This window comes from Cervus elaphus, chromosome 3 (assembly GCF_910594005.1).
Source record: "Cervus elaphus chromosome 3, mCerEla1.1, whole genome shotgun sequence".
Lineage (NCBI taxonomy): Eukaryota > Metazoa > Chordata > Mammalia > Artiodactyla > Cervidae > Cervus > Cervus elaphus.
This window is the reverse complement of record NC_057817.1, coordinates 5,936,504-5,961,656: the sequence shown is the minus strand read 5'-3', so window position 1 is coordinate 5,961,656 and position 25,153 is coordinate 5,936,504. Positions and strand designations below refer to the sequence as shown.

General features: G+C 36.0%; 1 protein-coding gene across 5 annotated transcripts in view; it reads left to right on the top strand.

The window, feature by feature from the left end:
- KCNC2 (potassium voltage-gated channel subfamily C member 2) overlaps window positions 1-20,142 on the top strand; it is a 225,505-nt gene extending 205,363 nt beyond the window's left edge. The window contains exons 3-6 of one of the 5 annotated variants that reach the window (XM_043879717.1): window positions 9,278-10,205; window positions 12,256-12,417; window positions 17,847-17,941; window positions 19,013-20,142. In XM_043879717.1, coding sequence (XP_043735652.1) covers window positions 9,278-10,205; window positions 12,256-12,417; window positions 17,847-17,908 — 1,152 coding nt within the window. In that variant the 3' untranslated portion in view covers window positions 17,909-17,941; window positions 19,013-20,142. Of the gene's footprint in view, window positions 1-9,277; window positions 10,206-12,255; window positions 12,418-16,979 lie in introns of all 5 variants that reach the window. The other 4 variants (XM_043879687.1, XM_043879707.1, XM_043879697.1 and 1 more) reach the window with 4 other exon arrangements.
- The last annotated feature ends 5,011 nt before the right edge of the window (window positions 20,143-25,153 follow it).

The window sequence follows — 25,153 nt, the reverse complement described above, 5'->3', positions numbered from 1 at the left end:
GTTCAGTAATCTTGGTTGTACATTTTTCCCTTTCAATACTTAAATTTATCTGCCATTCCCTTCTGGCCTGCAAAGTTTCTGCTGAAAGATCAGCTGTTAAATGTAGGGGGTTTCCCCTGTATATTACTTGTTGCTTCTCCCTTGCTGCTTTTAATATTCTTTCTTTGTGTTTAGTCTTTGTTAATTTGATTAGTATGTGTCTTGGGTGTTTCTCCTTGGGTTTATTCTGTACAGGACTCTTTGTGCCTCTTGGACTTGATGGACTATTTTCCTTTTTCCATCCTTTATACTTTATCAGAATAAAGAAGTTACTTTACTTTATCAGAAGTTATTTCCACCATTTTCTCTTCCGGCTCACTGATTCGTTCTTCTGCTTCAGATATTCTGCTATTGATTCCTTCTAGAGTATGTTTGATTTCAGTAATTTTGTTGTTTGTCTCTGTATGTTTTTTCTTTAATTCTTCTAGGTCTATGTTAATTGATTCTTGCAAATTCTCCACTTTGTTTTCAAGGTTTTTGATCCCCTTTACTCTCATTATTCTGAATTCTTTCTCAGGTAGTTTGCCTATTTCCTCTTCATTTATTTGGACTTCTGTGTTTCTAGTTGCTTCCCTCATTTGTGCAGCATTTCTCTGCCTTTTCATAATTTTTTTTTAAGTTATTGTGTTTGAGGTCTCCTCTTCCCAGGTTTCAAGGAAAGTTGAATTCTTTCCTTGAAGAAGGTTGAATTCTTTCTTCCTTTTGGTTTCTGCGCTCCTGAGATTGGTCCCAGAGAAGGCAATGGCACCCCACTCCAGTACTCTTGCCTGGAAAATCCCATAGATGGAGGAGCCTGGTGGGCTGCAGTCCATGGGGTCGCTAAAAGTCGGACATGACTGAGCGACTTCACTTTCACTTTTCTCTTTCATGCATTGGAGAAGGAAATGGCAACCCACTCCAGTGTTCTTGCCTGGAGAATCCCAGGGAGAGGGGAGCCTGGTGGGCTGCCGTCTATGGGGTCGCACAGAGTCGGATATGACTGAAGCAACTTAGCAGCAGCAGCAAGATTGGTCCGGTGGTTTGTGTGAGCTTCAAATAGGGTGAGATTTGTGCTGAGTTTTTGTTTGTTTGCTTGTTTTGGGCTTCCCTGGTGGCTCAGATGGCAAAGAGTCTACCTGCAGTGTGAAAGACCTGTGTTCAATCCCTAGGTCAGGAACATTGCGTGGAGAAGGAAACGGCAACCTACTCCAGTATCCTTACCTGGAAAATTCCATGGACGGAAGAGTCCATGGGTTCACAAACAGTTGGACATGACTGAGCGACTTCGATTTTCTTTTGCTTGTTTGTTTGTTTCTCCTCTGATGGGCAAGGCTGAGTGAGGTGGTAATCCTGTTTGCTGATGATTCATTTGTATTTTGTTTTGTTTGCTGTTTAGATGAGGCATTCTGCACAGGTTGCTACTGGTGGTTGGGTGCTGCTGGGTCTTGTATTCAAGTGGCTTCCTTTGTGTGAGTTCTCACTATGTGATACTACCTAACATTGGCTCTCTGGTTGTCCAGGGTCTTGGAGTGAGTGCTGTCTCTCCAGAGGCTCAGGGCCTGGTCTCTGTGTGACTCAGGCTCAGGGTCTCTCATGAGACTGCTGAGAAACTGACTGGAGCTACAGTCATCCAAAGGCTTGGCCTGGGCTGCAGAACACAACTGTAGACAAGCCGAAGACCCACGCACTATGAAGAAGCAGAGCGTGCAGGGCTCCCGCTGTTCCACTTAACCACGGTGTTCCTTGGCAACATCTGGCCAAAGCGTTGGGCTGAGAGAAGTGCCAAAGATGTGCGTCCAGGTGCCCGAAGGTGTTAGAATCCCTCTGGAGCAGTCACTGGGTCGCAGGGAGTAGAATCAGAGAAAACTTTATTACTGAAGTATAGTTGCTATACAGTATTACATAGGTCACAGGTATATAGTATAGTGATTCACAATTATAAAGCTTACACCCATTTATAGTTATTATAAAATATTGGCTATATTTCCCATGTTGTACAACATCCTTGTAGGTTATTTTATACCTAATAGTTTGTACCTGTTAATCCCTACCCCTGTATATTTCCCCTCCCTGCTTCCCTTCCCACTGGTAACCACTAGCTTGTTCTCTATATCTGTGAGCTTGCTTCTTTATTGTTCTATTCACTAGTTGGTTGTATTTTTTAGGTTGCACATATAAGTGATATCACACAGTATTTGTCTTTCTCTGTTTTACTGATTTCACTTAGCATAGTGCCATATAAGTCCATCCATGGTGTTGCAAATGGCAGTATTTCAGTCTTTTCTGTGGCTGAGTATATTCCATTGTATGTATGTATATATGTACATGTATATATACATACACCCATCTTCTTTATCCATTCATCTGCTGATGGACATTTAGGTGACTTCCATATCTTGACAACTGTAAATAATATTGCAATGAACATTGAAGTACATTTATCTTTTTGAATTAATGTTTTGGTTTTTTGGAGGTGGTCTATACTCAGGAGTAGAATTGCTGAGTCATATGGTAGTTATATTTTTATTTTTTTGAGAAACTTCTGTGAGTTTTCCACTGTAGCTGTGTCAGTTTGCATTCCTATCAGCAATGCACATGTGTTCCCTTTTCTCCACATCCTTGCCAATACTTGTTACTTGTATTCTTCTTGATAGTAGCCATTCTAACAAGTGCAAGGTGATATTTCATCATGGTTTTGATTTGCATTTCCCTGATAAGTAGTGATGCTGAATATTTTTTGATGTGCCTGTTACCCATCTGCATTTCCTCTTTGGCAAAATGTCTACTCAGTTTTTCCTGCCTATCTTTAGGTGAATTTTTCTTTTTTTTTTTTTTTTTTTGATGTTGAGTTGTAGGAACTGCTTATATATGTTGGGTATTAGTCATTTATCAGTCATATCTTTTGCAAATATTTTCTCCCATTCATTAAGCTGTCTTTTTCTTTTGTCAGTGGTTTCCTGTGCTGTGCAAAAGCTTTTAAGTTTAATTAGGTCACATTTGTGTATTTTTGCTTTTATTTCCTCTACTTTAGGATATGGATCCAAAAAAAATATTACTGCAGTTTATGTAAAAGGGTGTTCTGCCTAGGTTCTCATCTAGAAGTTTTCCAGCCTTACATTTAGGTCTTTAATCATTTTGAGGTTTTTTTGTGTGTGTATGATGGTAGATAATGTTAGTTAGCTATTGAGTTCAGCTGTATGTATTTTAATACTTACACGAAAGAGAAAATGATGAAACATAAAACTATACCACATTTTTCTTCACCTTTCTTTCAGCCTATTATGTATATCTGGAGAAACTACTGGAATGTTTGCTTTGAGGCTTTTAGACATGTACAACCTGGGCTCTGAGGACTGCTTCTCCATAATTGCTAATCAAAAAAAAAAAAAAAAAACTAGAGAGTGTTGGGCACTCTATGTTGCTAAGCATGGACACTGAGCTAATGGAGAAAAAGTAACTACTTCTTGGAACCACAAGCCAGTATTTTATCAGGATATTCCCATCCTGAAACTGCCTTAGGTGATGTAGCAGTCCTATGAATTCAGGCAACATGCAGCATCTTGTCTGGAAATCTTTTAAAATTTTTAATTAGTATTTAACATGCCTCTTTTTATTTTCATTTAATGCTTGTAGGAGTTTGTAGTCTTATCACAGGTGAAAAGGAAGGGAAAGATGGCAGTATAGTTTTCTTCCTCAAATCCCTGGTAAGACACAAGCTTTATCAGCTGAATGAATGGAAGCTATCATTGGCAACATTTGGACCTAGAAACCAATTTAATTTGTTTCTGCTATAAATTTGAATTTTTACTTCAATATGCATGTTTTATTTTTTCATTTCTCCTTTTCACATCATTTTTTATACCCATCAAAATGTATTCTACCTTATTATTATTTTCATTTTATACATTTTTAATTAATTCTTCCACCCTTCTATTCATCCATCCAGTCATACTAAATACTAACTATTGTGACAGAATCAGGGGCTCTAGAAATGAATATGACAACATTCCAGTCCTTAAACAGTTACCAGTTCAGTGAAGAGAAAAATAAATAAATAAATAACATCTTTCCCCCTATTTATTTCCCTTTGAATTTCTTTTTCTTAATATTATTCAGTCTAACCTCACATTTACTCATTTGGATACAACTTGTAAATTAGAAACAAAGGAAGACATTTTCTATCTCTGAGACTGTTAGATTTAAGTTCAAATAAAGTATTTAAATTCTTTGTTAAAACAATCCAAGTGTAGCCTCTAGATAATCCTAGATCTTCAAGGTTTCTGGAGCTACGCTTTCATTTGATGCTCAGACTAAATTCCTGGTAAACTGAGATCCTGTTCTTCACTCCATGGGAAGCTTTGTCTCCCAATATCTCCAAGGACTTTACTAGGGGCTCAAGTTCTCCTGACTCCCTTTTACTATTACTTGTTGCTATCTTGTGTTTTTGAATCTGACTATGTATGTTGCCTCCTTGGTTGCCTGCTCACCTCCTGTGATCCTCCCATGGTTCAATAGCTTCATTACTCAGAGCGCGTTCAACACCAGGCTGTTTGTAAACCCACCTTTTATTGAGGCATCAGAAAGCAAGCGGCATCTTAGGATTTAATATTCTCCGTTAGCCTCCCTAGATTCTTTTCCTGTATCTGTGGTGGTGGTGGTGGTTTAGTCGCTAAACCGTCCAACTCTTGCGACCCCATAGGCTGCAGCCCACCAGGTTCCTCTGTCCATGGGATTCTCCAGGCAAGAATACTGGAGTGGGTTGCCATTTCCTTCTCCAGGGGATCTTCCCAACCCAGGGATCGAACCTGGGTCTCCTGCATTGCAGGCAGATTCTTTACTGATTGATATCTGTGGGGGCATTTCTAATTGTTTGTCCTTGCATTATGGACATTCCCTCCTTGTCTTTAGAGACCTTTTCCATTTCCTTCTTGTTAGAATTCAACTTCCTTCTAACATCCTCACTTGCAGGCTGACAGAGGCCAACTTCCAATTCCCTGCCATGTAATAGTGAAGTAAACTTTGGCTTTCAGTTACAGCTTTCTTATTCTTGACCCTATCAAGTGTCCTTAACCTTTATTAATGGCCTATCTAGCTGTTTTTTAAACAAAATAACCATCTATTATTTTATACAGATGAATCTTGTATATGTCTAAGGATATCGAAGTTTATTTCTATTTGTCATACTCTTTGTATTTTCCTGTTATAATATTACCACACCAGCAGATTTACAAAGTCCTTAAAAGCTAAAGACATATTGAGTTATAAAGACTACAATGTAGAATAATACAAATGCAAAAATCATCATGTGGTTCTTTAAATACTTCTAATAAAATGTTTGATTGAAAGATCCAAATGACATAAAACCAGACAACTTTTGGTTTCTAAAGTTTTGTGTCTTAGAATTGTGTATATTTAGAAACTGTTCGGTTGCTTTGCTTACTCAGTTATTTGTGTAGAAGCCAGAATTATGTCTTAACACAAACACACATAAACACACTTGGGCCATAAACATCCTGTTACATAGGAGGTAGTTAGCTATTCTTGTTAAGGTTTTGGAAGACTACAAATGCTTAGAATTTAAAAACTACTCCAAGTCATTTAATAATCAATTATCAATCTTGTATTATCAGTCTGTTGAAAAAACACAGAAACAGAGGTTTCAAACTATACTACGCAGAGCAATCACCTAGAAAGCCTATAGAATGCAAATTTCATCTCCCCAAACAGTGGAATCTGACATCTGATGTAGGGCTAAGAAATTCACGTTTATGTAAGCTGCCCAGGTGTGTTATAATGAATGTGAGCACATTTTTGGAAATATGAGTGGGGTATTTAAATAATGTCCTAGTACAAAATGGTTCATGTTACTTAAATCCTAGCCATCTAGGTATACCACAGTATCTTAAGGCTTTTTTGACCTTTTCCTGGTAACATAACTCATTTAATGAACATAAATAGTAAGTTCCAGTAATTCTTATTGAGGTAATGATGATTTCAAATATTTTCATAGTGCTTTAAATTAGAAGCCATCTTAATATATATATCTTTTATTTTCACTTTATCCCAGTCAATGGGCTGGTGCAATAATTTAAGACAAGTGAATTCTATAGGTCTCCCAATATAGAAAGTCCAAAGGGACTCTACCAGCACTCAAACCTCAAAAGTCACCCTACAGTCTCATTTTAAATTCAAATACAGGTAGTATTTTTGGTTGATTTAAAACCTTTGGAAAGTGAGGATCTCTGTGCTAATTTGGAATGTATTCATCACACTTTGTGTAAAAGAGGCAAACCTGGAAAATCCACTCTTCCTTTGGTGTTCCCTTCAAGGCATCACTTAAGAAATTCCAGACTTTTTTGTTAAAACTTCTCTCTTGTGTGATACACATCTCTCCTTTCTATCAGGATGACCTCCGCTTATCCTTCAAAGTCCAGTCTATTGATATTTTCTCAGAGGTTTCTATAACCTCTCAGTTTAAATAAGCTTTAGGTTATTTTTCCTTTCATTGAATTTATTATAATTGCAATTGTGTAATTTTGTGTAGTTAAATATCTAATGTCTATATACCTATTGGATTGTGAGTTCCTCCAAGGATGGGATTGTGTTTTGTTTACTACTGTCAGAGTAAGACCCTACCCCTGTGGCCTGGCATACAGAGGCACTCAGCATACTTCTTGAATTAATGAATGAAGTGTAGGAAAATATCTGACTGGAAAAGATTTTAGCACTTTACATTGATGAGCGTAAAAGTATACTTGAAAACTGTCTTTGCTGTATGAGAGGTGGTAAGTCAGGACTAATTTTGAATGAGCAACGTTGGAGGTCCCACTCTATCCACTGCAGAGTATAGGTGGACAGCATTGAGACCGAAAACTAGCCAGAAAAAATGCTGACTCAGAAACACTGGAATCAAAGATAAAATTGCAGCTTGCTTTAATTGCTTTGTATTCTCTGTCTCATAGATAGAATTTGCCCACTGAAACTTTAGATGCTTAGCCGAAAATTCTGGATACCGTGGTGGAATGTGTGGGGAGTGGCTATGGAGGAGTCAGCATGTCACACTGCAAAGGCTCTAATGACAAAAGAAGAGTGTGGGGGGAGTCAGAAATAAGCATGACTCTCAAATCCATAGATAAAATTGTGATCAGATAAAGAGGTAATGCACAAATCAAAGGTAGTTGATTCTTTCTCTAAAAGATGTAATATTTTAAAGAATCTGTGATGTCCTCGTGATGTTAAGTGTTAGAACAAGTACTTGACTTAAAAAGAAAAGTGTATTTATTTATATGAAGGAAAAGCTGAGTGAAAAAAAATGCCATCATCTCACAATATATCTGGAAAAGATCATAGTCAATTTGTAATGTCAAAACCAAGGGAAGTTGGAAGATAGGAGTGGAAAAATAAGTCAAAGCCTTGATTTGCATGACTTATAATATTAATATGAATGATGTACTTTACTAGCACACTGCAGAGAAACTAGTCCATAATTTGGGGTGGTTCTTTCATTTTTTGGAGAAGGAAATGGCAACCTGCTCCAGTATTCTTGCCTGGAAAATCGCATGGACGGAGGAGCCTGGTGGGCTACAGTCCATGGGATTGCAAAGAGTGGGACACGACTGAGCAACTTCACTTTCACTTTCTTTTCCTTTTTAGTTGAGGTATAGTTGATGTACAATATTATATGTTTTAGATCTACAGCATAGTGATTTACAACTTTTAAAAAGTTGTATTCAATTTTTAGTTATTAAAGCTATTGGATAGTATTCCCTAATTATACTATATATCCTTTATAACTTACTTATTTTATCCACAATAGTTTGTACCTCTTAATCCTTTACCCCTATCTTCCCCCCCACCTTGAGAAGTTTCTTTATGGCAGATAATCTCAGTCCTTTTCTTTTTTTTTTTCCAGTCTTTTTGTGTATCTCATGTACTTGGCAAGATCTGTGTATCTCTTGCATTGAAACTCAACCAGGGAAAAAGGGAGATGATTTCAATCTCTTCTTGAAACTTGAAGGTGAAGGTGAAGTCGCTCAGTCGTGTCTGACTCTTTGCGACCCCATAGGCTTTAGCCCACCAGGCTCCTCTGTCCATGGGATTTTCCAGGCAAGAATACTGGAGTGGGTTGCCATTTCCTTCTTGAAACTTAGATCTTTTCAGTGTTTAGTTGAGGAGCAGGTATTAGGGAAGAGCTTTGGGTTTGGGATATGTCATACTATTTCTAAAAAGGATCTCCCTTTATTTGACTGATGACCTCTTCCTCCTGAATAATTCATTTGTTTAGATATTCAAGGACTCTTGGTAATCTATTGATGCTCAGTGAGCAGGCTCAATCTGAGCTCACTCAGAGAGCATGGGGAATCTGCCAGCTTGTCGTTATGAGTATTGATATGAGCTAATAATGTAAATTGCTTTGAAGAGCGTTTGGTATTAGTAAGAACTATATAAGTGAGAGCTTTCATTATTATTTTGTATTAGTAGGTGTGTGCATATTCATATATTATTGGCCAAAGAAATGTTGAATTTTAAAAAAACCTTTATAACATATATTTTATAGTTTTATAACATATTTTTCTAACATTTGAAGTTCTTTTTTAGGAGAGGAAGAATGCCTTTTAATTTGTTCCTTAATTCTTTCTCTCTCTTCAGTCTTAATGCCATCTCTTCTTCCCTAGGTTTGCTCTTTTTGGACTTCACCTTTAGTTGATATAATTTAAATGGTAGCACAGCTCAAACACTTTTTTCATGTTCATACGTCATGATAATCTGAACATTTGAGAAGAAGCCTGCAGTTAAATACGGGTGGCTTCCAAATTTCTATCAGTGTAGACTACACCTTATATTTATGGTTGTAAATCTGGACCTAATACGTGAAGATTTCTAGGATCATAACCAATATCTGGAGCCATTTTCTACATTTATTTTTTTTTCAGCCTGCTGCCCTTTAACATTCTTTTGCAAGGTTTTTATTTTTTTGCTCTTTTTCTTACACAGAAGAGTCAAATTGTTTTCCAACATAAATCAGAACTTTTAATCTATATAAGCTGAAAGAAGAACTTGAAACATCCTTCCCGTGCAACTTTAATGGATGTTACCTACATGTCTAAGTTCTTACAGTTGAGTAACATCCTGAGTTAAATCTCCAAATATGTGTTTATACGTCTTCATCTACAGGGATCAGTGCTTTTAAACTTGGATTGAAGTATATTATGGTTCAGATCATTCTATATTTCTTCTTTTCTTTTTTTTTCCTCTACAGTTTATTGCTTTTGCTTCTTTATTCTTCATCCTGGTTTCAATCACAACCTTTTGCCTGGAGACACATGAAGCTTTCAATATTGTTAAAAACAAGACAGAATCAGTTACCAATGGCACCAGTGTGGTCCCACAGTATGAAATTGAAACAGATCCTGCCTTGACGTATGTAGAAGGAGTATGTGTGGTATGGTTTACTTTTGAATTTTTAGTCCGTATTGTTTTTTCCCCCAATAAACTTGAATTCGTCAAAAACCTCTTGAATATCATTGACTTTGTGGCCATCCTACCCTTCTATTTAGAGGTGGGACTCAGCGGGCTCTCATCTAAAGCTGCTAAAGATGTACTTGGCTTCCTCAGAGTGGTCAGATTTGTGAGGATCCTGAGGATCTTCAAGCTCACCCGCCACTTTGTAGGTTTGAGGGTGCTTGGACACACTCTTCGAGCGAGCACAAATGAATTTCTGCTGCTGATAATCTTCCTGGCTCTAGGAGTTTTGATATTTGCTACTATGATCTACTATGCGGAGAGAGTGGGAGCCCAGCCCAACGATCCTTCAGCTAGCGAGCACACACAGTTCAAAAACATCCCTATTGGGTTCTGGTGGGCTGTAGTGACCATGACTACCTTGGGCTATGGAGATATGTACCCCCAGACGTGGTCGGGCATGCTGGTGGGCGCCCTGTGCGCTCTGGCTGGAGTACTGACCATAGCCATGCCGGTGCCTGTCATTGTCAACAACTTTGGAATGTACTACTCCTTGGCCATGGCAAAGCAGAAGCTTCCAAGGAAAAGAAAGAAGCACATCCCTCCTGCTCCTCAGGCAAACTCGCCTACTTTTTGCAAGACGGAATTAAACGTGGCCTGCAATAGCAAGCAGGGTGACACGTGTCTGGGCAAAGACAGTCGGCTTCTGGAACATAACAGATCAGGTAAGGCATGGGTTCAAATGCATGCCGTTAAATACTTTATAGACCAGTATGTCCCTTAGGTAGAAGGCACCTTCTCATTTTCTGCAGATGTTCGGAGTTTTCAGTTCCATCCCTTTGCAGATGTGTCTGTGTCGGGCTTGTAGATAGCTAGACTGTAGCTTTTCTAAATGAATGCTAAGCAGAAGTCCGCATAGCTAGTCTATAGAGTTCTCCTGCTTTGACGGGGATGCCCTGTGCTGACGGCGCTAATATCTTCTTTTGCCTGTTTGTTGCTTTCGTGCCGATGTTCCTTTGTTTCCCTGCACGATGTGGCGGTATGATATTGGACATTTTCCATCCTTCATTCTCAAAATGTTGATCTCCATGTCATTTGGCTTGGTGTGTTTTTCTCAGTTTTATCTCTGCCACATGGGGCCATGCATTTTGACCTAATTCACAAGAAGAAGTTATGTGAAAAAAATGGATGTTTACATTTCAAAGGCCTCAACACTGAAGAGGTGATATGTAAGAATGCCCTTTGGAAAGTAAAGGTGTTCTTCAGTAGTATTAGGGAGTGTTGGTTAAGTTTTCATTATTCTTAAATTAGGGTATTTCAATGTAATTCCTTTGCTCTGGGTAAAGTGCTGTGTAGTACAATCAGCCCAGCATTATGCAGGGTCTAGATGAGCTGCTTTGGCTAATCAATAGGAAGGCTGAATTTCTCTGTGGATTGCCTTCATTTATGCATTCTGCACTGGGCTCTTTTCCCTCCCAGAATGGAATTTTGGATAGCTTCCTGCTTGAAATTAGCTGAATTCCTGCTTCTCTCTGTTGCCATAGATAATCTAGAGTTAATTGACTGTAAATTCAGTTTGCCAAAGTGGTAGTCAATAGTGTCTTCTCTAGTCTGTTATGTCTAGTAAAGATGAAATATTTTGTAGATCTCACAATTTAACTAATTTTTTGTCATCTATGAAATGTTAAGATATATGCATTCCCTATAACTTAGATAGGTTTAATCTTTTTTTTGTAGAAAAATGATTTATGACAATCCCATGTGAATAATTTAGCATTATTTAGAAATAACACTAATTAAACAAACCAAGCAAACTAGCAAACAAACGGGAAAAGCAAGTGACATTTTCACAGGTTGTCTCCTTAGCTCCCAGAAGCTATTATGGGTTAAATTGGGGGGGGGGGGAAATAAAACCTGACTGGAACTGAACTGCTTTTTAAAAGATTTTATTCAAAGTCCTTGTGTTTATTTAGCAGATTGTTTTGCAAATTCTGTCAGTATGTATCTGAGAATTGCTATGCCAGGAATGTCCTTACGAAAGATGGAATGTAGTTTGTGTTGCTGCCCTTGTTAGACTGTTCTCTGCTTGATCAGAGCTTTTCTGAAGGGCATGGAAAGGTGGACACACTCAGCTTGGGCAAGCACTGTTATGAGCTAGCATCTAGGCGATAGGATGTGAAAGTCTTTGGCAAGTATTTAGACATAAACGTTTCAAGGGCGTTTGGAGAAGTTGATCTTGTTCCATTGTTATGCTCAAAACAGAGAACCTGGACACAAAGTCTGTAAACTTTGGGGTTGTTTTCATTATGAATTTTGGGAAACATTACTTCCAGCAAGCAATGAAAGCATATGTCTTTTAGCACTGCAAAGACAAATATTTACTTAGGACTTTTTCCATCAGGAGGCTCCATTTTTAAAGATGTCTATTTGCAGTATCTAGATAACCTGTCAAAAGTGGAAAGATACTAATTCGTGTGCTACTTCATTATCACACTTACTTTGAATCATATTAGTTTTGTAAAAGTTGTTGTCATATTAGATAAAATCCAACATGAAGTTAAAATTTCCCTGAGAACATCTCTCCTTTTCAATACATTTCCGTTTTGCTCCATGTAAGTTTTTGTGACGAGTGATGAAAATTCTTTTCTTATCATGTTGTGATTATTGTGTTTTGTATTATCGAGTGACTGCACTTTGGACACTGGGCGTAAACTCTTTGTATTGTCTCGTTCCCTCATCATCACTGTCTGTCAATGGGCGTGGTGCTGTGACCAGTGTTAGCAGGTGACAGTGCGGGAAGTGAGCCGCCGTTATCGCCCCCAGAAAGGCTCCCCATCAGGCGCTCTAGCACCAGAGACAAAACCAGAAGAGGGGAGACGTGTTTCCTGCTGACGGCAGGTGATTACACGTGTGCTTCTGATGGAGGGATCAGGAAAGGTAGGCATGCATTTCATCAGATCCTAACAGGTGACATAGCAATTACATGCTGCAAATGTATGGAGTGATGTAAAATGCTCGTTCATCATTTTCTGGGAACAACTATGACATCATAGTGCTTTTTGCCTCATTACATCTTATCTCATTATAAACATTTAAAAATGTGTATCATAACAGCCAACTTGATTGTCATATCTGAAAGACTTTTCACCCTTCTTTCTTTTTTTTATTATTTGGTTTTTCACTTGTCTATAGGCAGAATTGTAATGAAGTATTAAATAATTAAGTCAACCATCGAATTATTTTAATATAATACATTCAGCAGTCTTGAAACGTTATCATTTTTCCTACAATGAATTAAAGTCACTAATTGACTCTATGCATCTGTTTGATAAGTGGTTGATAATTATAAAACAATAATAAAACTTTTTTTCCAAAGTAAAACATTAAACATACTCTAATGGTCTCTTATCCAGTGTTTGGGCAGATTTTCCCCAGTAATTAATCTGAATGTCAGGAGTTCGCTAAGGTACATGATCCTCCAGCCATACAGAACAGTATACCCAATCAGTGGAAAGGTTACTTACTGTACTTACAAAATGTACTTACAAAATTTCTCTTCCAGGCAATAATCATTTTAAGTTTATTATTATTTTTTAATTGACACTGAACAATTCCTGGCTCATAGAAGATCCTTAATATCTGTTGAATGGATGCATTGTGTTAGATAGGCCTCTTGGTTAAGGAATATAGCAGGCTACTGAAGCTCCCCTCCAGCATGTGGTTTTATTTCCCTAGATTGTGTCAACCATCTATGACTATTCCTTAGTTGCTAGTTTTCATTTTCATTTTAGTAAACTTTACCAACCAAACAATTGGACCCTTTTTATCCTCAAGAACTTAGTTTCGTGACACTTATAACCCACCCTTGTCAAAGTTCTGGTATGCTCTTAGAATACTTTCTACTTTGAGAATTCCAGTTGCTTTAGTGCCAAGGTTATTTTATTCTATTTACCGACAGAATAGAGAAAGAACTACAAATTTCTTATGAAGAAATAATAATTTCTTAGGCAATTGACTGAATTTGAATGAAAAGCCACTCTAAAACTTTCATGTTAGTGCAACTGCATTTTAAAAATATTGTGCTTATTTGCTATTCATTGCAGTTTCTCCCTACAGAATACCTTACCATTTTAAGCCTAAAATATTTATAATGCCTACTTCCTTTGAAATAACTCATTACCCATGTTGTGCTTCTTTTTTGTTTCTTCTGAGGACTTTATATTTTTCTTTCTGTCTCCATACTTGTGAGTAACAAAAGAGAAGACAGAGGACTCTTCTTTTGTTTCTTTAATGTGTAATATTTTAAATTATACTTCATTCCAAGAACTGTCACTCTTTGCATCTCTTGTACCAAAATGTGTTTCAATTATCTGATTTTTCACTATTTTATATTGTTACAATAGTTTTTAAATATTTTTATAATTAATACTCTATCATAGTACTTAAGCAAAATATATGTATATAGCTAATAATATAGAATATAGTACTTAAAGTGCCTTGTAATCTTAAATCACTATATATGTATATACATATATCCATATGTATATATATGTATTTTTATGTATTATGTGATTATATTTGGATATATTTTAAGCATCATTTAATAAAATATCACATGCAACATTTATACTAGGGTTACATGTTAAGACTCTAGCTAGAATGTTTTTCTTCCATGTTAGATAATATTTTGAATTTTAAACTGTCAAAAGGGGTCACATATTTTAAAAGACTTTGCAAACTATAAAGCACCTATATGAATACAGTTTTCCCATAAAATGGCAAATTTCCATAGCAAAGCAATTAATAAGATATTGTGTTTATATGAGAAAATTATACACGTGATCTTATTTCACAAATTCTATCAATGAGAGCATCTTTGAAAACCCACCTATGAGCTTTTTATTTTTAATTATTTCTCACTGTAAACAAATTCTTTTTCATTCTTGCTTAGTTATTTTGTAGGTCTGTGTTTTTTTTTTCCTAGATCTGGTAACATTTCTGGCTATTTTCACTTAATTTTCTCAGTGTTTATTTTGTTACGTCTATTAGAAATCCATTCATTTCTTCTCCTGTTTCCTTTATATAGATTAGAGATATCTCCTATTATTCCCACTCACATGTTTATCTTCTGTATGTTTCTAATCATTTTCTACACTGACCTGACTTTTCGGTTATATAAATTCTCCCCTATATAGATGAGAAAAATGACTGGATTCCCTTTGTATTCTTTTTCTATCAACAAGTGTAAATGCAGTTGGGCATACATTAAGAAAACATGTGGATTACCTAAAAGAATGAACTCCCAAAACTTAGAACCTATGATTTTCTTTATACAGTATTTTTATTTATATATCATTTTACATGAACACAAACATACTCATTGATAGTGCACAAATAGGCAGTTTCAATGTTGCCCTAAACAAATATGTGCTCTTAAAACCTGTATAAAATGTATATCATGTATTTAGATGTTAGTTCAAATTGAGTTCAATATTGTTTATTCTCATAAATTATATTTTCAGTCATTCCATTCAATAAAAGCTTGATGAGGCAAAATTTTGTCAAATTTTCTAATCATAAATGAACCTGCAGAATAAAGGAAGAATAAATTTATATGAAAAACATAATTTTACTAATTAAATACTTGTTACTAAATTATAAGGGAACCCTTCTCATACACTGAAATCATAGTTATTAAAAATAAAAGGACTTGTAAACAGAATAAATAATATTTATCTTAATGACTATAATTCAGAAAAGTAACTAAACATTTACAAGGGCAACCAAGATTTACATGTAAATAACATGATTAATATAAATTGTTAAACAGATTTTTACCTTTTTTGGAAGTCTCATAGGCAACACAGTTATTGTGGGGAACAAGATGTATATTTTCACAAGAATGGTTTATAGTTATTAACAACTTCTTTGATTCATGTATATTCATGAGGTTGCTTTTAATCAAAACCAATCAATGTTTATAGTCTAGTTTACATTTTTAGGTTACACTAAAAATCCAAGTCAACTTGGATAAATTATTCTTTCTACAAGTCCCAGTTTTATTTCCAATCACATTACAGAAGAATAATGATAATTAGCCCTCTAGGAATGTGAGGGTCCCTATGTAAGAATGAATGACTTGCAATTCCTTTTTAATTATTTAAGACATTCTTTCATTAACTATTCCATCACCCACCAGAGCAGAATGAAATATATGCCACCTCACATGCTTTATAGCTCAAAATACTAATAAAACATATAGGTAGATAATTTTCTCATTAGCAGAAATTGTGTCCTAGAGAACTGTACTGTAATCAGTGGATGACATAAATTTTCATCTACAAAATATCAAAGAAAACATCTAATCTGCTGAAAGTTTGTGGGTGTATATGTAGAGAGGGGGTTCCTACTAGTCAAACCTTACCCTGCAGTAGAGCTGTTTCATTTTCCAGATCTATACCACTTTTTCACTGGAGCTGTCAGAACATTTATTTGATGAATTGTATAATATGACTATTTTTTCAGTTAATGATTGCCTGACTTTTAATACAATTTTACTTCTACCTTTACAGTAGGTACTCACTACCTCATTTACCTGCCACTAGTCTTTTCTAATAAAAAATACCACAATATATACTTCCAATAGTGTCCTTGATGGGGTGTGGCTTGAGCAGCTAAGGCAAATCAGTGGGTTAAAGTTTGTGGGAAAGACATGTAAGTGGGAAGGATTCTGTAAGTCAATGATTATCATGAACAGAAGATTAGAACGCAAGATAATAGGAAGAAAAGGTGGATTAATATCAAATTATTCTTCATTCCTGGCAGGGAAGAATCAGCTGAAAATACATAATCAAAATCAGATTTAAATTTACTGAAATGATGACTCAGTTTATATTATTTATTTTCTTTTTCTTTAAATACAAGGGATTAGGAATGGGCATTCATTCTACATTACCTAGATAATGACATTAAAAGTCATTATTGAGGAATCATCCTTTTAACCCCATAAAGCTGGAAGATTAAATATGCTGGGAAAGAGTGGTGCACTTAAACTTAAGCATGCTTTATTAACTTAGTAAACACTAAAATAAGAATAAAAAGAGAAAAAAATAGCTCATTTTTTTTCAGGAACATATTCTGAAATTTAAAAATATTAGCCAAATTTATATCTTATTTAAGTTGCTTTGCATAATTCTTATAAGTTTTCTGATATTGAATATGCCAAAATTTCATCAATACAAACTATAATTTGGAAAAGAATAGATTTTTGAAGTATTACAATAGTAATTTGTGATATCTGGCTTAATCTTTTGGAAATGACAGCTACAGCAAGCTTCTTCTTTTTTTTTTTAGAGTTGTAAATTGTCTCAATGTTGAATTCTTTGTAAACAAATTCCTTGCGCTCAAAAATAGCACTTTGATTACCCTGCATGATACTGTTTGTCTGTGTCTATTTTCTGGTTGAATTCAACTGATGTCTGTGCATTTTTCCATAAAAGGATATGAAAAATCCCGAAGCTTAAACAACATAGCGGGCTTGGCAGGCAATGCTCTGAGGCTCTCTCCAGTAACTTCACCTTACAACTCTCCTTGTCCTCTGAGGCGCTCTCGATCTCCCATCCCATCTATCTTGTAAACCAAACTGCATCAGTTGGCTAAACTGTCTTAATTCAAGTACTGTTTACCCCATAATGGAAATAATTAAATGTAGAGTTACTCCAGACGCCATTAATACAGTATAAATCCTGCATGATACTACTATCTGAAGTCAAAAATGCCATTTGGGTAGCTGACGAATCTTACCCTGGCTTTAAATGAACCTTATCCTAGTAGTGCTACTACTTCTCCATATGAATTGCCCTGATCTCCTTTTGCAATAAAATGACAGATAGCATCAGATATTGGCGAGTACCCTAATACATAAACACATCTTCAGGGAAATAATTTAAATCATTGTGCTTCCAAATGCCAGCTACTTCATGGGAACTTCATTTCTTGTGACTCTGAACCATTCTGAAGATGTCTGGGATTCTGTTTTGAATGCACACAACATGACTTTGGTCAGCTCATTTGCATGGACCATCTTGTCTCTATCACCTGAAAGCAATGTCGCAGTGTTCGGGGACCACAGATGGCTCGGGATATGTGTACTTGCATCGAACCATTCTGCTGATGTGAAAGCACTGGTTGACTGTTCTGCATGTTGAATTGTGGGGCAGGGAGGGTGAATTTCTCCTTGACAATTTTTTTTTTTTTATTCTTTGAAAAGAAATATTTGTTTTAAATAGTTTAATTTCTTGATTGTTTTACTTTTCTTCCAAAATGCTGTATTGGAGTTCTGAATGTCTCTGGTTGTTTGCACACAGATAACTGCAAAGAGATTGTCATTACTGGTTACACGCAAGCTGAGGCCAGATCTCTTACTTAATGGCTTGGGGAAGGCACAAAACATGAGAGAAAGGTAACTGCCAGCCAGGCTTGCATCGTTTAGATAGGAATTGCTATTTGGAACTGGAATCATGTTTTCTTTCTTTTAATCCCAGAATTTGTCATCGTTTTCAGAGTCAGGGTGCCAAAGTATCACTCAAAATTCTTGTCTTTTTTACCCCCTTCCTTTATTTAATTTATTATTATTATTTTTTTTTTGCAAACAACAAAGAGCATTGTTGTTCACAGGAAGCTTTCTTGACAAGCCTTAAATCTCTGACTGACAGCATTAATCAGATTTTCAGGCAGTGTTTAATCAGGTGCTTTGTCCTGTATGTCGTTCTGTCCGTATGTCTTAGCTCCCTGTCGTATTTGTATATGCCATCTGTCTCCATGAAGCACAGAAATGCCTTGATGAGGTGTTCATGATTTTAGGACTGGGTCCTCTTCCCTGCCCCTTGCCTTCCTCACTACTCGGAACAGCCTATGTGCTTGGTGTGTGAATTAGTGATGCCCGTAGACTACCTAAGTTAAGCGGTGCTGTGAACCTGTCTCATAGGCAGGATTTAAGCAGCAGTTTTACCCTTGCATTTGATTGCCTGCTGCAGTGTCAGTTTCTACTCCCTAGCAACCAGAATTCATCAGGACACGCCAGTGAAACCCTCAGGGTGTCTCATTCAGTGCAAGTGGGAGACATTCTGTTTGCACATCCCTACAAATGCAATAGCAGTAGTGTGTCTGATGTATTGGACATGCGAGGGAAGAAAATACCATACTATAAACTGAGAGATAAACAATATTTCTAAGGCATTTAGGATCCTTGAGACTGCTAATTCCTAATGCTGATGTTTATTTCTGGTTAGGGAGACAATTGTCACTTTTAGAATTGGCCACAGAACATGTATTACTTTATATCCCCAAGTCCTAGAGCATGACCTGCATGTCAGAGACCTTGTACAGCAATGTATTTACCCAGACATAAACAACTGATATTTAGAGATTCAGTGATGCTTTTGATAACACTACACATAGAAAGTTATAATTAAACACAGCTTTATGGTGAAGGAATTAATATACTGTCTGGTGCTGCTGTTATTGACTGCAGTGTTGTACAGAATTTATCATGGATTTTTGACTGCTGAAAAAGGGACAGTGGAATTTAGCCATACCAAGGACTATTCTGGAAACAGACTCCTGCTGCTGAATGTGCCCTGACGTCACCAGGTTGCACTTGGAAGAGATCCTGGCGTCTTCATGAAGCATGAAAAAAGCCTATGCAAGAACTGTGGCTGGAACTCATTTGGTGCTCCCCATATGAGTGGTCTGCTGAGGACTGGCCGGTGTCCGTGAAACAGCTGTAAATACCAACATGTATGCATGGGTCAACAGTTTTGGCCATCTCACATCGAAGGAAGCCAGAGTCACGATCAGCATCTCTGGAGCTTCAAGTAAGGCCCGCACCTCTGTGAATTACCCCTTGTGGACCTGCAGTAGATTGTGCTGTGATCATAAAAGCAGTGATATTGGTGTACTATAAGTCTGTCTTAATTTCCTTTATTTCTCCTTTGTTGGTTAGACCCACGAACACTAACTGTATCATTTATTTTTAATAAGCCACTTATACCAGCTTGTCATATTATGTTGCAAAATTTTCAGTGCCTATTTGTCAAAACTGACCCATTTGGAGTCCCACATTTGTTTTAAGTTCTTAAAAGTTATTTGACTTAAACTCATTAATATTATTCATGATTCAAGTATTTTGTCATTGTTACCTCAATTATAAATAATAAAAAAATAAAATTCTGGCAATGAGAATATTTTTTTATTAAATTATCAAGAATAATGTCAGTATATAGTAGAATATTAATTGAATTATACCCTAGAATGTATATTTTGCATAAAAAAGATATTCTTCAATCTATTACTTTTTTTGTGAATTTTGTGGCAAAGAAGCTTGCACTTGTCTTTAAAACTGTTGTAGTTGAAACTGTATAAAAATTCATCTTGCTTAATCCGTATTTCTGGAATCTATTAGTTCCCCTGGGACTCTGAATATAACATAAAACCTAATTATGAATCCCTGTATCATGGACCTTTTGTGACCATCTCAAGGTGCATGCATGACCTTGATGATAATCAATGAAAATGTAACTAACTAAAATGAAGAATAAAAGGCAAATAAGTTGGGGATAAACTTGAATCCTATCTGAATAAATTATTCATGTTTTTTCCTTGGCTCGTCTCTTTGTTTTGCAGTTTTCAACAGGCTTTACCATTTTTATGCATCGTGATAACAAGACACTCATGCATAATAAAGAATTTGAGATGAAAGGATTTGTAAACATACATAGGTCACATTTTCATTCAAGCCTTAGACATGTAGCCAGTGTTTTCCTCTTCTAAGTGATTTTTTTTCTCTTATAATTCTGAAGTGGCAAAATTATTATTATGATATTTGATTGTTATATGGTATTTTATGACTAAATACTGAATTTTCACTTACACTTTCCAATTTAATCATCACAGTGATTCCGGAGGTAAATATTTTTTGTTTCATTTTATTGGTGGTGAAGTGAAAGATCACAGACGCAAGACTGTTCACTTATGTATTTGTCACAGTTTTCCTGTCATAGTTTCTTCTTGTTTAACTATCTACTGAGCTTCTTGTGCTAAGCCCTTTCAGTGCTATCCACTCTGCGTGACCCCATGGACTGTAGCCTGCCCAGCTCCTCTGACCACGGATTCTCCAGGCGAGCGTACTGGAGTGGGCTGCCATTTCCTCCTCCAGGGGATCTTCCCTGAACCCCTGTCCCCTGCTTTGGCAGGAGGTTTCTCCCTACCACTGCCACCTGGGAAGCCCTCTTGTAAAGGCCTTATGTTCTAAATATGACTTCTCTCTCGCTTTTGGGTAACAGATGAGTGTCTCGGCAGTACACCACACGTGGCTGGCATTCCATTCACATGGCGGGGTTATGTTTTTATTTACATGTGAGTTCTATGTCACCAACAAGAACAGAGTAAAGTGAAAATGGAAAAGAGAAATAAGGTTGACAAATCCAACACTTCACTGAATCTTTTCTAGCTCTAAAAAAGCTAGATTATTAAGAGACTATTGCTTATGAAGTTTATTAAGAGATTGTTGATTATTAAGAGACTATTAAGAAACCAATATTCAGAAAAGGAAATCTGTCTAAAAATAATTACTGACAAGAAGTTGTTAACTATGGTGTCAGGATATAGGATTTACTGTAAAAAAGAGAAATATATAGGATGGGGAAAGAATGCATTTTAATAGATAATTGCCATCAAATTTTGATTAAAAATATCAAGATTAAATAGTTATAGAAAAAAGGGGAAGAAATTCAGTTTATCTTTGAAATAAATCACAAGACAGATGAATGGGATAGCAAGAGTGAACTTAACTTGGAAAGAGACAGTGAATATATTAAAATGCTATAATACAAAGCAAGGACTTTGGAGGATTTATAACATGTTTGAAGACAGAGCTAAAGGAATACTATAGATTTATATACATTTTCTCTGACATAGTTGCAGTATCATTATTATTGATCTTAACTTTTATTTCCTGTTCTCCCCTGAAACAGCTTTTTCTGAGAATATGATAGTTTTCATTATTATCTAAAGATTAAATAATTTAATTGCATTAGTATTGCATGGTTTCTTTATTCATCAAACTGTCATGGCCAAGTGACAGACCAGTGAATACGCACTTTGAACATTAAAATGTTCAAAGACTATGTCCTCTCCATTGAGAACCCCAGTGCCTAGCACTCAATTTTTTAAAAAATGAACTATGTTTTAGAACAGCTTTAGAGTCATAGAAATATTAAGCAAAAAATACAGCCTTCCCGTTTACCCCTGCTCCCACAGGTGCACAACATCCCCCACTCTCTATATCCTACACCAGTGGTGTTTGTTACAACTGATGAATCTGCACTGATATGTGCGTATCCAAAGTCCATAGTTTCCATCAGAGCAGCCCAGGGCAGGACAGATGCATAAGACATCATTCCAAGCACTGAAAACTTCACCTAGAATATTGATCTCTAATCCTGGCTGTGCATCAGAAAAACTGTTGATGTCATTTAAAAAAACAAATGCCAGTGCTCAACTCTAACCCTTTGAAATTATATCTGGAGATGAGGCCTAGGCATATATATTATTTTACAGAAGACTTACATGTATATTATTAACAAATGAAACATAAAAAAGAAAAAAAATGAGCATGAATTTAACTTGGAGATTTGATAAATATCATGCCCCTATTTACCATATACGTTAGCCAGTCTTTTACTAGCAGATCAGCCAAGTACCTTTATTAGGAAATTCTTTTTTTTTCATAGTCATCAAATGTGATTCCAAATTGAGATGCCACTAAAAAAAATTTGTAGGTGTATTATAAATCCATAGAGTTTAAATCTTCATTTCTCAATGTATTTCTTATGATCAAGAAGTTATATAAGGACATTCCATCTAACTCAAATAAATTATTTTTGAGGAAAAATTTTTTTTTTTAATTTTTGTGATAAATTTGGTAAACAGTTTTTTCTGAGTTAAGAAGAGTTGTCATCACACCAAAATGATTAAAATGACTTTGGCATTAGTGACAATTTCACATTTGTCTTAGGAGTAGTGAATAGTGAGGATATAACAGCTAGGATATAAAAGGATTCTTAATGTAATTTGAAGATCGTAGTTCCTAAAACCTTTGATTAAACTTTAATCAATGGTCTCTGTGTTTTTAATCTCCTTTTGAGATCTGTTAGCAATGAACTGAACTGTTAATTTAAAACCAGTTATTTCTTAATGGCCAAGAGAAAGTATATTGCTTAAATATATACTTAATTTTCTGATAAAAAATAAAGCAAAACCTGTAATTTTATTGCAAAGACTTAAGCATGAAGTCAGGACCTAAGGACTGACTGTGTATTTCTTCCTTTCTTTTCTCTTTTTCCCTGAGACGCCACATTTTACCAGTAATTTGGTCTCTATCTGGAAACAAAGACACTAGTTTAACACTGTACAGTGATATTTCCTCCTGTTGCTCTAGATGTTCCTTCTCACACTGGGTGGCAGGAAGCGTAACAAAAAGTTGTAGGAATTCTAGATGGGTGACAGGTAGAGAGCCCCCCAGAGTCTAAGATAATAATGATCAAAACACACACACACACACACACACACACACACTGCTGCAAACACAAAGAAAAGCCAGAGATAAAGTAGCAAACACTGAATATCGCCTGAAGCAAGGTCAGCTAGTGTGAAATAAACAAAAGGACAAATCAAAGGTAAAGAAATAATTATATAATTCGGCTTCATAAGTCACGTTAGAATAAATTCTGCACAAAAAGACCAGATATTCTTTTCACTGGAGACCTTGAGAGGTTCACATTCCGTCACACGGATGCTAGAGAAGAGACTATGAATTTTCGTATTCTCTAGTGAATTTATACAGTTTCCTCTTAGATGCTCTGTTTTTAATTTGCTTCTTTCAGTTTTGACAAAGTAATATCCTTTCTTTACTTTTACATTAATGTTAAATATTTTCAGAACTAGTTGACTGTCAAAATATAAAATACTACTGGCTTTAATACTACTGACTTTATATTTGTTTTGATTTGTATAAAATGAATTTACATAAGTTTTTAAAAAATTTGTTATAAGAGCACAAAATGACAGTACTACTGAGAACACTTTGCCTTTTAATGTGAAATTCCCTAATGACACAAATGAGATTCCTAGGAAAAATATCAGTAGAAGCTTTATTTTCCAAAATTAAATTTCTTCAGGCTCAGATCCACCTACTTGGTTTTTAGAACTGATAACACATAGCAACCATAACATTGAGTGTCAAAATGTTAAGGTAAAATAGCGTTTTTGCCTTTAATATCATTTTTTCTTGGCACCAAATGTTCTGGTATGGACACACAGTATGTTGGACCTGTGGAAAAAGGACACAGAATTACTTCTTAGAAAGCATCTTCTGATGTAAGTGGTTCACTCGAGATCCATGGGCAGAAACTTCTGCAGCCTCACACCATCAAATAATCCTTCATCTAACTAAACCAGGTTAACTGTGAGACTGTTTCATGATCACAAATGTTATCTTTTGAATTACCAACTGATGGTTATGACCAAGATGCCTTAACGTTCCCCTCAATTCCACAAAACGCTATTTTTTAAGTTATTTTAAACTGGAAAATGATTTCTGTACAGTATGTGTTGGGTTTTGCCCTACAACAGTATGAATCAGCCATAAGTATACACATAGCCCCTCTTTCTTGAGCCTCCTTCTCACGAGCCCCTATCCCACTCCTCTAGGTCACCACATGTTTCTGGCATTGGCCCCTGACAGCCCTTTTTCTTAGAGTATTTACTTTTGAAAACTTGCTAGTGTAAATTCTTTCTCTGCCTCTTGGAAGGGTAGTAAGCCTTCTAGCTCTCACCATTTCTACAACCCAGGAATACCTTTCTCAAGTTCCTGGGATCCATTTCTTTGAAATATAATAATCACAAAAGATAGCACCTCTAACTCCTAGTCTCTCTGGGAAGGTAGGAGCCTAACTTTCTTAACTGCCAACTAGCAAACACCTATGATCCAGTCACGTTAACCAACCTCCTCTCTAATGTCCTCTGATATTTTTTACTGGCTCACCCCAGGGCTTAAAAACTCTACCACTTATGTTTCAGTGTAGTTGAGTTTAATCTCTCTCCCTTATTGCAATAATCTTAAATAAAATCTTCCTTGCCTGGTCCAGTGAAATGCAGTTTGTCTAGTTCCTTAGCTGATATTGTAAGTTGCGGTGAATCACAAAAAACAGAATGAAGAAAGCATTTTGAGGATTTACACAGAGGTGAGGAGGAATTCCACCCTCTCTGTTAGTCTTGAAACAGACATTTAGAAGATTTTTTATACTATAATAAATATAATTTGAGAAATAAAAAAACAGCTTTCATTTTTTGAAAGAGTTAAATTTCCTTTTTTGAAATGATTAAATTGAAAGGGAGCTGTAATTAAACTAAGTTGCTGCCATTCATCTCTTTTCATTTTACTGCCCAAAATATGATAAAATGATTTCGTTAGATACACTCTTTTTCTGGACACTGTCCCTTAGAGTCCCCCAACAGGTGTATTCATCACTGTATCCCTACTGCATGGCAAACTTCCAAGTTCACTGAAGAATCTCAATACATGTTTGTTAAATTGAACTGTTACTTAGGCTGA